At 39.1% G+C, this 13,123-nt stretch overlaps 1 protein-coding gene across 2 annotated transcripts in view; it reads right to left on the bottom strand.

The window, feature by feature from the left end:
- Positions 1–13,123, bottom strand: part of PTPRK (protein tyrosine phosphatase receptor type K) — a 403,942-nt gene that overhangs the window by 211,027 nt on the left and 179,792 nt on the right. For both annotated transcript variants that reach the window (XM_082047252.1, XM_082047253.1), the window contains exons 4-5: positions 12,324–12,405; positions 9,874–9,989 (exon numbers count right to left, since the gene is read on the bottom strand). In XM_082047252.1, coding sequence (XP_081903378.1) covers positions 9,874–9,989; positions 12,324–12,405 — 198 coding nt within the window. The remainder of the gene's footprint in view (positions 1–9,873; positions 9,990–12,323; positions 12,406–13,123) is intronic.

Genomic DNA, 13,123 nt, shown 5'->3' with positions numbered 1-13,123 from the left:
ATACTGACCTGAAATTAAAAAAAAAACAAAAAAAAGAAACAACACACCTTCCTGGAAAACATCCTCCCTCGGTCATATATTCTCATCAACAAAGGGGTTATTAATAGCTCATGGTCAGATTCACCATGCGGCTGCAGGGAGCAGAGGGGAGGGAGGGATCAGTGCGGGGAGCACGGTGCAAACCCAGAGTTTGTCTGAGCAACTCGGACCCCGAAGGTGCAATCAAAGCGTCAGCCGACAGCAGCAGGGCTGGGAGGATGCCCCCAGCAGACTGGGAAATTACACTTCTGCTGCCCCAAGGACCAGGGAATTTGTATATAACATGCTCCAAATTTTTTGAGGTTTTACTCATTGTGTAAAGGGAGAAACGTCATTTTTTGCAAAAGGGAAAAGGGTTGAATATGGAGAGTTTGAATGCCAGCAATAATGCGTGACCTCTGCCAAAGATGTTTTCAAAAAAATAAAACAACATGAGGGTAATACACAACACAAATAACCATACTTTTCAATTTTATTTACATATAGCTTTCTGGCACTCTTTGGCACATACAGCATATGCTTTTACAGCATGTAGGACACAACTTACAGAGAAAAAACTATTTTTTCTATTTTTTTTTTCCCCACAAATGTCTCAATATATACTTGGGATTTTAAAACTTATTAAACATTCTAGGAACACAATAAAGCAAGACAAGAAATTATAAATAAATGATAAAGAAATTTTTTCCCTGTCCACAAAAGAGCAAATGACAGAAGAAGTGTAATTTCTTTTCTAGTCAATTTTATTTCCAAATACATGATTTAAGCCTAGGAAATATTTTTTTTAAGCAAAACAAGAATTGCAACTGTAGCTTAAATAATGTGCCCAGATAGTCTTATTTTCTTAGTATACAGGAAGGTGAATTTCTTTTGTTTGTTTGATTTTTAAGAGAAAGCATGGAGTTAAACATTTTTTTAATAGAAAATTAACACAAACTACTTTAACTTGCTAGTCTCCCTACATCCACGGCAAACTAGACTAACATCCTACTTTCCAATGAGCTAGACATTCATTTATTAGCAGGAAAAGAAACACAGCTTTTCCCGTGCAAACATATACTGAAGATCTTGAATAAATGTGACAAGCCAAGTTTTATCCTGCATACTGCACTGCAGTACAGAAAAAAACCATGATTACGTTAAATGTCTTGGTTACATGCACTGCTGTTACTCAAACTTGTCCACTTTGAAGTAGCTCAATTTCTCTCACGCTGCACTGAACCTCCTACTGAAGAAAGCAAACATTCTCATGAAATAATCTAATTGAGAGCCATCTGGCCCTTCAGAGGTGGAAATCCTAATTTATTTTATTATAATAAAATCCACCAGAGGCAAAATAGCAAAATTCATACTACAGTGTCCCTGGCCATTCCAATACACAAATAAAAATGATGCTTGCTTTTTCTGGACATTTTAACGGCTCTTATTTTCAACCTAATCTAACACATGCCATAAAAATCTATATTAAAAAAAAAAATAAAGATTCTTCTCTCTAGATAGCTATAGTTCTTGAATGTAGTGCTGAATTAAAAAAAAAAAAATATATAATTCACAGAAATACAAATTCTGGACACAGTGATTAAACATCTATATCACCTTGAGCAGTGCATGCTGAACTACAGTATTAATCCTGCAGCTCAAAACAAAAAAAACTGATTAGTTAGGAGAAAATCATGAAGGAAAAAATTTGCAAAAACAAAACCCTTACGACTAACACCAGATAAGACAGTTCCTCAAACACTTCTCAGCAGATGATTTTACCTTTTTTAAAAGCAGCCAAGTATACCAGCTGCTCTTATTCTGTAATTCATTAAATCCTGCAGCTACTTGAGAAAACCGGGGCTGAGGTATCAGGTTACACACTGCACATCACACCCCTGAGGAGACAACCCCAACACACACCTTAACTGACAAGACCTACAGGACTCAACAGGCAAGGAATTTATAACAGTATATGTCTTTATAAACATCGTCTCAACTTCAGGTGTCTGATTTATATGGGTTTCAGCCACTGGCTGGCTGAGGAAATACTGCTGAGGCTGAATGGAATGACCCAACTCCCACCACAGCTGGTCTAGCTGTGAGCTACAAAAAGGCAGAAGGACAAGGCGGTGGCCGGTGTCAGAGGGGGTCAGCGAGGGGGTCAGCGAGGGGGTCAGCGAGCTGCCCACGGCACCTGGCAGTGGGGTGCGGCGCCCCCACTGCCTGATGTTCCAGCCACCGTGAGAGGAGCAGCGTCCCTGGGGAACACCTACAGGGATGACAACCCCAAAGGCTGCTGTATAAACTAAATGACTGGTAGCTACGCAGGCTGGGGGACTTAGTTAACTGGGACAGAATTAAATTAGAACCAGGAGGATTACAGCATTTCATGTTGCTGAAACCTAAGATGACTGGGCATCTAGGGAGAACTGCCATATTTATCCAAGAAGGTGATAAATTGGGGAGGGAGAGAGGGAGAATGGTTCATTCAGGGTTAAATGACATAGATAGCAGCAAAGGTGAATACAAAGTGAAAAGACGGGGGAAAAAAATCCTTTGTGAAACAAACAAGTTAGAAGGAGAATATCAAATATGAAGTTATTAATACTGTATTTTTCATTGGTGAATACTCTTTATAACCATGTCTGAGTCAGCACTGTTTGATACAGAATAAACTACAAGTCAAGACATTTAAAAGTAGCTTGATATATCCCTTCATGACAGCTTCTCACACACCTTTGAAAAAAGCATTTGGAAAACCAGAATGTCTCTCACAGAACATAAATATAATGAGGTAAAAGTGCAGGAAAAATAGACAAGCCACTGCAAAATATGAGCCCTGTCCTCTTTGCTTCCCTATTCTGTTGATCACTTTAAAAAATATCTTATCTATATGTAAAAGCAACTAATTATTAGAAAAATGAGGGAAGTGAAGTTTCTGTGCAAGCTTTAAGTGCTTGGCCACTGCCAGTAATCACGTTACAGGTAAGAAGATGTAGACTTGAGTGGCATTTTACTGTCTGAGAAAAAAAGGTTTTGTATCAACAGACAGTAACGTTTACCATTACAAATTAGCACCTGTTTTGGACTGATGATACTGATGATCCAAAATTTCTGCCATCTCCCTGGAGGCTCTTCAGAGGTTCACCCACCCAGGAAGGAGAGCAAACCCAGAGGGATCGGTCCCCTCTTCTCCCACAGCACTTCACACAACATCATGGCTTCGACTCCTTCTTAGCCCAAGCAGGCCTGACTGACCTCAGTTCAAAAGCAAAGAGTATCAAACTCAAAAGTTAACTAGCAGCAAAAAGGGGACCAAAAATTGCTGTCACAGTTCCCCAGCTGCGACCCTTTGGGTACTAATGAAGTATCTCCTCTGAGTTTCCTTTAGGCCCCATGCAAGAAAAAGCAAAGCAACACACATTCTGTAACATTCAGAGTGTGCTCACTTCCCCTTAACTTTCAAGGGTCATAGAATTTGTGCAAGTGAACAAAAGCGATTCTTCAAATGGTTTGAAAATGGTGAATAGTCACGGGTGCACTGTAACAGTCGAAGTTTCATCATCAAACTAACGAAACAGTACCTTAAACAGTTAATTAACTGTATGAAAATGCAATGGGATATCAAAATGCAAAGTTATATTAGAAAACTGTGGAAAAATCAAAGTAGTAAACCCACGCAAACTACATGAAACAAAGTTAAATTGCTTATGACCCTCCTATCATAGATACACTTTTTTTGAGACTGTGAGCAAGCATCCCAGCACCTAAATAGTTTAACCCTGAAGTCCCACAACCTGTTTTCAAACCCTCCTGTTGAATACTGATCCATGCCTTCACCTTCTGGATATAGTGGGAAGAGAGGAATTACATGGCACAACCACCTTTCTTTAAGAGAAAATAATGTCCTTTCAAAACACAAAACATAATGTCAATGTTGTGTCCCTCAACCTCTGCTAGAGGCACAAGTTCTCACATACATTCTGCAGTCTAAATCCCTGACATACTGTATCGGTCCTGCACAATGATGTGCCCAAATGCATCATTACAGAATACCATCTGCATGTGTCCAGTCCAAAGACTTGTTAGAGAGCATGCATATGCAGCATCTAGCAAGAAAACCAAATGTTAAATATCAAATCACATTCTGGGGCAATAACCACCAAAATCCAAAATGCTGCTAAACAGGGCATTAGGGTTATGGCAGTTTCCTTAAGCAAGGGAGTGGGATACAGCCGGTTGTTTGAGCATGAACAGACAACCATGCAGATGCTCGTTCATCCTCCGGTAACAGTTGGTACCGCTGGGAGGTCAGCCCCACTCCATTGTTTTTACAGCAATTTGCATTTTATTTTCCACAATGCTTTTTAATTTCACTTTTTCAATTATTACTCTCAGGCAATTGCTTTAATTATCAGTTATTCCACAAGGAATGACATTTTCCTCTGGCGGAGACAGGGGCTGCATCAGAGCACATTAGCGCTGAGGAGCCTCTCCACAGGCGAGAGCGGGGCTGCCGTGCCAGCCTTGGCAGCCCAAGCGGAGCGTTGTGTTAGCCAGCACCCACGGCTATTGCCGACAGATCGGCCCCCTCGCCACCGCGCTCCAATGGCAATCTGCACAGGATTACCAGGCACATATTAAACTTTTAAACACAGGCAGTACCTCCTTTGTATTTCAGATTCGCCAAAGCAAATGGTATCACCATGGACCGTGGCAAAACACATCCGACCGCAAAGCCAGAACAAGCCGCTTTCCCTAATCCAATGCTATGTTAATGCAAAGCTCAGCAATGATGGATGGACTCATTAGTACTGCAGTTATCTCCATGTGAACCAGGTGCCAAGACATATGGTTTAACAGATGTTCTAGCAAAAAGCTCTATTCTCTGCACTGTGTGAGTGTCCAGTTAAACCGGACATCGATAAGACACTGAAAATCGTATTGGGCTTCTGGGAGCCACAATTGTTCCCAGCTTGGGAAGCTGTTAAACACAGCCCGATTATGCAAAAAACCCTATTGCCCTGATATCCCAATTAGATCCACAGAACAAATACTGGGTAATACATACACTGCTCTTCCGAGTCTTTGTGTACCCAAATGTTACTTACTCTGTTCAGCCAATTCTGTTTATCCACTGTCTTAGTAAAGAAACGAAGCTCAAAGCCGTGGAAGCTTCCTCCACACAAAAATATCCAAATCAAATGGGCAAACAGCCCCCCCCACCAGTCCCACCCCATGCAGCCTCTGCATCTTCATGTTTAGAATGCCGCATATGCACTATTCTTTTGAATATTTAGTACTTAACACATACCCACCCCAAGCACAGGATTAACATGTAGAAGTGACTCTTGTTTACAAGGTTGTTTATTGACATAACTCCACTGGAATGCATGGCATTTCACAGGGGTGGTAGAAAAAGAATAAAGAGGTGGCCCTATATATACACTAATGTAGCAAATCAATGTGAACAAAGCAACAAGGTGCATCAAACGTTAATAAATGAAAGAATCCTTAATTGTCGTTTCAAAGAAAGACAATTCATAGGCTTTAGAAAAAAGAAAATCAGCTGAAGTGAGCAACAACTGATCAGTTATGATGTCTACACATGCCATGCATAATCTGTTAAGATTATACACACACACACACTTATGAACACTTTCTCCATGAAATAATTTTTTCTGCTAAATTCTGAAGCTTATAAAACAGAGCATACCAAAGCATAACAGGTAGAAAAGCCAGGTTACTGCCTCTGGGTCTGGGGACTCCTATCACACAACCCAACTCCTTCATTTTGTACAGTGGCATCAAACTACTGCTGTTGGTGTGTGACATTATGGTGAAAATTTTAAGAGGAGGGGGAAAAATGCTGAGGGGAAAAAAACAAAACAAAACAAAACAACAACCCACAGCATTATATTCAGAAGGGAATGGTAAGCAAAAAGGACAATACACACCAAGACTGAATGTATTTCAGAAACAACATCAATGCTCACTTCAAACAAAACATTAGGACTGAAATGCTTTCAGAATTTGCTGTTTGGCAAAGAGAATCCTTCAGCTCACAACTGTAACAGATTCAACGGTAGATTAGGTTGAGAAGGTGAAGAATAAAAATATTTGAGAGCTGCATTTCTGTTCCACTCCCACATCTACTATTGACACTCACAAAAGGTGTGTTTCGGATCATCTTGTTCAGCCAGTTAAATCTCTTTATCTGTGCAAATATTTGCTTCATATTAACGCAGCTGCAACTTTTGAAGACTTTTGTTATCTTTACTGCTTATCTTACAGTGCCAGATCTCTGACTGTCCCAGACCTTGGTCCAGTGGGGCTACAAAATACAGAGGTGGGAGGGAAGGGGTATGAAAGGGGACAAAGGACCAGATACAATCTAAACACAATCAAACAGGCACAGAATCTGCAGCCATGAAAGTCAGGAGTTCAGTTTAATGTTAATTCTTATTTATCTGAAATGTTTACAGATGTACATTTATAGAAAATGGAGTTGATTAAAAGACTGTCATTACAGCCATAAACACAGAGTGTACTGAAATGTTGCTGTGCCTCTTTATATCGATTTTTATTTTCAGACACACAACAGTATGGCCACTTAATTATATACATGCTGCGAAAACATAAACATGGAAACGTAAGCACACATAGATTATCTAATATATAACCAGGGCTTTTTTCAAAACAACAACCAAAAAAAGTTTACATAGGACACTATATGAGACACGCTACCAAGATTCACTTCTAGTTCGGTTCAGGTTCGGTTCTTTCCCTCTTCCCCGCATCTACCCAAACATCCCCATATTTTTCCACTTGCTCGAACTATTTATATAGGTAATTGAGACATGAATGAAGCTAAAAAAGGAAACAAAATAAAATAAATAAATTTTAAAACAAAAAAACAAACAGTCCTCCCCACCCGCAACAATAACAAAAATCCAATTTCTGCCAAAATCTTTTTCAGCCAGATCACTTTTCTGAACTGACGTACTGGTGAGCTCCAAAAGCCCCAGTGTCAGCACAGAGGGATGAGGAGGATGAGGCTGAGACTGCAGCAGCTGGGACGGAGCCTGGCAGGAGAGGCTGGGGGACTGCGCCCAGGGACAGCACAGCTCCCAACACAGAGCAGGGCGGCTGCTGGTTGTATTTGCTCCTGTTGCTGAATTTGCTTTAGCCCCAGAGCACTGACAGAGTTTGTAATGAAATCTGTGCCTGCACATCTCTATTACTTCAATGCAAGCAAATCAGATCTGAGAGCATTTCAGATATAAAAAAGCGTCCCAGACTGCACCTTGGGTCTTTCCTTATCAAAGAATGTATTTTAATAGCAAATTGTTTGATGCTTTTTTCCCACCCCCCCAAGGAAATATCTTTTCTCTTTCAATAAGGATATAACCAAAAGCTATTTTCTCTAACACAGTGTACTTGGAAAGAGTCTTCTTCCCCAACTCCCCTCATTTTCATTGTTCATTTTTGCACTTCTTTGTTTTTTTTTGTTCCAATAGCCTTTCTTGTTATGAGAAAAATACATACTTGGAATGTTTCAGCTCAGGGCTCTCAAAAACAATAACTTAGGCATTTGATTTGATCTTCTGATTCTTTCTTTCTGGGTATTGGGGCTTTACGAATCTACAGTTTGGTCAAATGTTAAAGTGAACCTTTTCCAAGTCACACTCCAGAGCCTCATGAAGCCCATACATATCCACCCCAGGTTTTAAGGAAAATGAGTTAATGCTGCACACAACAGCAGTAACTTGCCATGTTATCTAAGGAAGGATATTCAGAGAAGGAAAGTTGCTGATTGATGGTCATGTTGGGCAAGTAGGATGGAGGGGCAGAATGATGAGGAAGAAAAAAATGGGTCACCTTTAAATTGGTGAACATTTGGCACTGTTTAAGGGGAAACAAAAACAAGAACAGATGTTCAAGAACATAATTTCAGCAGCAAGTTACCTTCAAGAGTATCAAAGCATTTCCTCAAAGGTACCTTACCTTTTGCACTGTGAGAAATTAACACATTTGTAATCCAACAAACAACAAAAAACCCCACAAACTAACAAAAAACAAACAGAAAAAACCAAGCGAACAAACAAAAAAAACACACTCCCACCAACAACCACCCAAGAAGTATATGGAGGGAAAATGTATGTTTTCCTGTGGTGTTCTTGCTGCTAAGTGGGTTTCTCAGGAGACTGAAGGTTAGCAAGGATAATCTGTCAGAGCTATGTGACTCCAAGGAATGAGCGATAGGGAAGATTTCCAGCTGACTGTCTCTTTTGGGCCTCTCTGACCCAGGATCTACTGACCGTGATGCTTCATGGCTTTGCTGGTATGTGCCTATTGTTATAGCTCTGCCTTTGACAGAGCAACACCCAGCTTAATTTCATTTTGTGTGCTTTGTATGCTCTGTTTGGCAAGTCTCTGAAATCCAGCTCCTCTTCCTCAATGAATGCATTATATGCTTGCTCAATTTAAACAAGTTCCTACTTGAAGACATGGAGCACAAATCATTCCTGCTGCTATGATACATTTTCACTAAATGCAATGCAGTTAACTGCTAGATTTGTGTTCCTTTTTTAATGTTGCCGTGTATTTGTCCAATGATACATTTTGCATATCAGGTATATTCTAATCTCATTCTATCTATTAAAAAACATCTCTTCAAAATTTTAAATTCATCACATGCCTATATGCAAGTATTACTCAGGGTTTGTCAGCTCCACTCTCTATTAAAAGAAAAATCAAACAGATTGAAGTAACCAATTATAGTTCATTTCCAAGTACAATGCTTGCGAAAAATAGATATTTTGAAGTTCTAACTATCGTTAATTTCAAAGTACGTTTCCCAAAAAGTATATACTTTACAGTTCTGAAACTGTACAGAAATACGCATTTAAAAAAAAAAATTAAAGAGCATATTTAGAAATTATTCTAAAGGAGTGCTGATGCTTAAGGTTTATGAATAAACTAAAACATACACATAAAGGCACACAAACAACTAAATTGATTTTTTAAATCCTTTTTAAGTGGCAAAATTTAATTTTTTAAGGAGCAACTGTGAAACTGTTGTCCTTTTACTTTACTGGTGGTCTTAACTGTAAGTCACCCCCATCCCCACACCACAAAAAATGGTTGTTTTGGGGAATGGTGGTGTTCATTTCTTCTTTTTTCTTGGTTTTTTTTTTTTTGTTTTGTTTTGTTTGTTTTGTTTGTTTTGTTTTTTTTTTTTGGTGAGAAGGGTTATTTTCTGGTTTTTAGTAATCTCTTAGATTCTAACATAAATACTACTCACTATTATTACACAGATAAAAGTTGAAGTCCCTCCTATTATGGAGACAGAGAAAAAGGACACGCACCAGTCATTTTATGTTTTCCCATTAAATACGCTGCTGAGTAAAACTGTTATGCACACAGAAGTACAGCCACAACCCTCCAGCCACCTGCTTGGACAAAGAATTAGTTGTAATTTATGTGATAAAATAATCCTCAAAATTTGTGATAGTTGTGTTACATCTGTGTTTTACTAGATCGCAAATGCCAATTATCTATATTTTATGATAATAAATTTTGATACAGAGGAACTGATTTACAAGGAGAGAAGGTTCACAATGCCTTCAAGACCGGTACTCTACTGTACACACCAGTTGTTCTAATTTTTAATCCAAGCTTTTTGACATTACAAAATTGATTCCAAGTTTCTCCATTTAACAGAGATAAAATTGTATTTAAACTAAATATTTTACATGCGGAAGAAAAAGAGGGTTAGGAATTTGAATATTTCACCTCCAGAAAGCAGCTTGTCCTCTAGCCAAACAGACTTGCATGAGTTGGCCTTACCTGGAGCCATAACTTGTTATTCACTGCATCTCTCCCCGTAGCAATGCATTGAAATGTAGCATTCTGCCCTGCATTGACCTCTACATCCCCCAGCCTCAAGAAATGTGGAGATTTATCTGCAGAGGGGGAAAAAAAAAATTACAAATAACGCTTATCGCTGAAAAAGGTGCCAGCAACATTGTCTCCCTGAAGATGCATATTATAACAACCTTTGGCTAATAAAAAACAGAAACAGAAGAGAGAAAATGATTTGTTTCATCCCTGTTCAAGAAGAAAGAGTGCTTTCAGTCCCTTCTCTTCTCCCCTGGTGATTCTAGTAACTTTATGTTATACATGAGTTATAATAAAGTCTTTTAAAAATCAAAGCCAAGAGAAGGAGATCAAATGCCAAAATGTCGGCAGCACTTCACAGAAATTATCCCAAAGACTTTCAATTGTATGAAATCCATCATACTGAGAAAAACTCAATTAGCAGGATACCGCTTAGGCACAAATAGAAAGATACTATTCAGATTATTTGCAATGTAACTTGGAGCTCCATTGTTTTAGTAAATGAAATCATTTGCATCATTTAAGATAGTATTTCAGGACTGACAAATCTATTTCCTATGCTGACAAAGCCCCTAGGAAAGCTCAGTGGCACAACCATCTGAAGGATTTGAGGATTTGTTAGATGTAAGAAAGGAGACAGATGCATTTGAGGAATGGGTACATTACACAGCTCTTGCCAACCCCCTTCTCAAAAACTACTAAGAGAAACAGTAGCTGAACTGTTATTTCCTTGTGCTTACTAAAAAAAAAACCAAAAAAAAACGAAAAGAACAAAAAAAAAAAAAGGAAAAAAACAGCAAATTGGAACATACAGGGTTTAAACATCAATTACAGAAATGAGCTTATCTGAATACTGTATCATACTGATAATCTGACATCATGGCTGTACCCAAGCACCTTTTGTTTTGGCACTTAAAAAAAACCCCACAGACTTCTGATAGCTGGGCTGGCTAAAGTATAAAGAGGAAATTCACTCAAAAACTCTATAAGCTTGGTAGCCCCTGACAGCTACAGTCCTAACAGGTTGGGGCAGAAGAAAACAAAATGTGATGTTGCCATTGCAACCTTACTATCTGGCATCATTTTGCAAATTTGGGGGAGGGGGTTGTTATATCTTGATCATTTCAGAAAGCAATTAAATTATTAGCCATGAGGTAGAATATAATGAAATTACATTTTAGAGAGGGGGTGTCTTGGGGGAAGATCAGAAGATTTGAACAGAACGCACAGTAATAATTTCTTTCTTGCAACTTGATATTTGTAGAATATTAGTATTAGCATGACTTCAGCTTGCATGTGTGTTATTCTTCCCCAGGATAAAGCAGGGAAAGGCAAACATAAATGCCTGAAGTCTGTCCACAAAAACAACATACAACAATCTTTCAACAGATCAACTGCCAGAAGCCTTTTTTTTTTTGCTTTTTAAACCTGATGTGTCCACTTAAAAAAAAAAAAAAAGGAAAAAAAATTAAAAAGAACAAGGGCATGAAATCTGAATAAACATCCTACGTGCATCTGAAAACTCAGTTTTCTTTAATTAGTGAGCATATCCATTAACATTAAAAGCCATTTTAACTATGTATACCAGCTTTGGTATAAATTCAACAAGGCCAAGTACAAGGTCCTGCACATGGGGCAGGACAATCCCAAGCACAAATACAGGCTGGGTGGAGAATGGATTGAGAGCAGCCCCAAGGTGAAGGACTCAGAGGTGTTGGTTGATGAGAAACACAACATGACCTGCCAATGTCTGCTCACAGCATAGTCAACCATATCCTGGGCTGCATCAAAAGGAGCGTGACCAGCAAATCGAGGGTGATTCTCCCCCTCTGCTCTGCTCTTGTGAGACCCCACACGGAACATTGCATTCAGCTCTGGGGCCCCCAACATAAGAAGCACAAGGGTAATGGCTTTAAACTGAAAGAAGGTAGATTTAGATTAGCTATTAGGAGGAAATTCTTCATTATGAGGGTGCTGAGGCCCTGGAACAGGGCCTAGAGAAGCTGTGGATGCCCCATCCCTGGAAGTGTTCATGGCCAATTTGCTCAGGGCTTTGAGCAACCTCATCTAGTGGAAAGTGTCCCTGCCCATGGCAAAGGGAGTGGAACTAAATGATCTTTAAGGTCTCTTCCAACCCAAACTATTCTATGATTCTATGACTAAAAAGACAATGAAGAATTTCTGCTTTTATACTCCTGTATAATTTACTTTTGGCAGACAAAGATTTTACCCAGGTAAATCACTATTGCAACACTACATTTCCCCTGAAAGCTAAAAATAACCACTACTGAAAGAACAAAGAACATCAGTGATCAAGTGATGAAAACTCAGCAGTCTACAGCAATATCAAATATGTCCTGAAAAGACAGAGAAAAATGCAGCTCTTAATCATTACTTACCACAAGGGTAACTCAGAACCTGGATGTCATCAATGGCAATGTAGCCACTTCTCCCATCTGAGACTTCAGCTTCAAATATCACCTGTCAAAATGAAAGAAAAAATGTTTACAACACTCATTTCTACAGAATTCCCACGGTGGCAAGTGTGTAGATATAAGACACATTGCCTTTTTCATTTAGTTGAAGTTCCTACAAGGTTTGACGACTGAATATTTATTATTTAACGTACTGCAGTTCCATACCATTCATATACATGACTTGCTTTGGATTTTCTGCTTATGGCACAGCAGAAAAGCTTGTTTATTACCTCAATTAATGGCATACAGCTTTCACTCTGCTATATGTATAAACATGATCCAGTTCTGAAAAAATGCCATTACTTCCAGGCAGGTTCAACATCACAGCGCACAACTGATCAACCCATTTTAACAAAATTTATATGCTTGTCAGGGGTCAGAGTACAGTCCACATTCTCCTGTAACCTTCTGCAGTGTAATTGCACAGGAAAACACACAGCAGCACAGAAATAGCGTAGCACTCCCCAGTGGTGATGAAAAGAACAGCTGTAGCATGAGATTTATATAGTAGCTATTAACTTCATTTTTGCAAGGCAATGGGGAAATTGCTGCATATGAAGGAAAAATCTTCTCATCCAACTTGTTCTACCCCAAACAGGTAGTCACAAAGAATTGCTCTTGAACTGCCCCAGAGCACAGAACTGTCCTACAGAGGTAGCAAAACAACCTTCAAGTGACCAGAACAAATTTATTGTCAAGAGTCACGCTTCCTCATACAGACA

Source organism: Streptopelia decaocto, assembly GCF_964273445.1.
Source record: "Streptopelia decaocto genome assembly, chromosome: 3".
Lineage (NCBI taxonomy): Eukaryota > Metazoa > Chordata > Aves > Columbiformes > Columbidae > Streptopelia > Streptopelia decaocto.
Note: the sequence above shows the minus strand (reverse complement) of the source record. Positions and strands in the feature narration are given on the sequence as shown.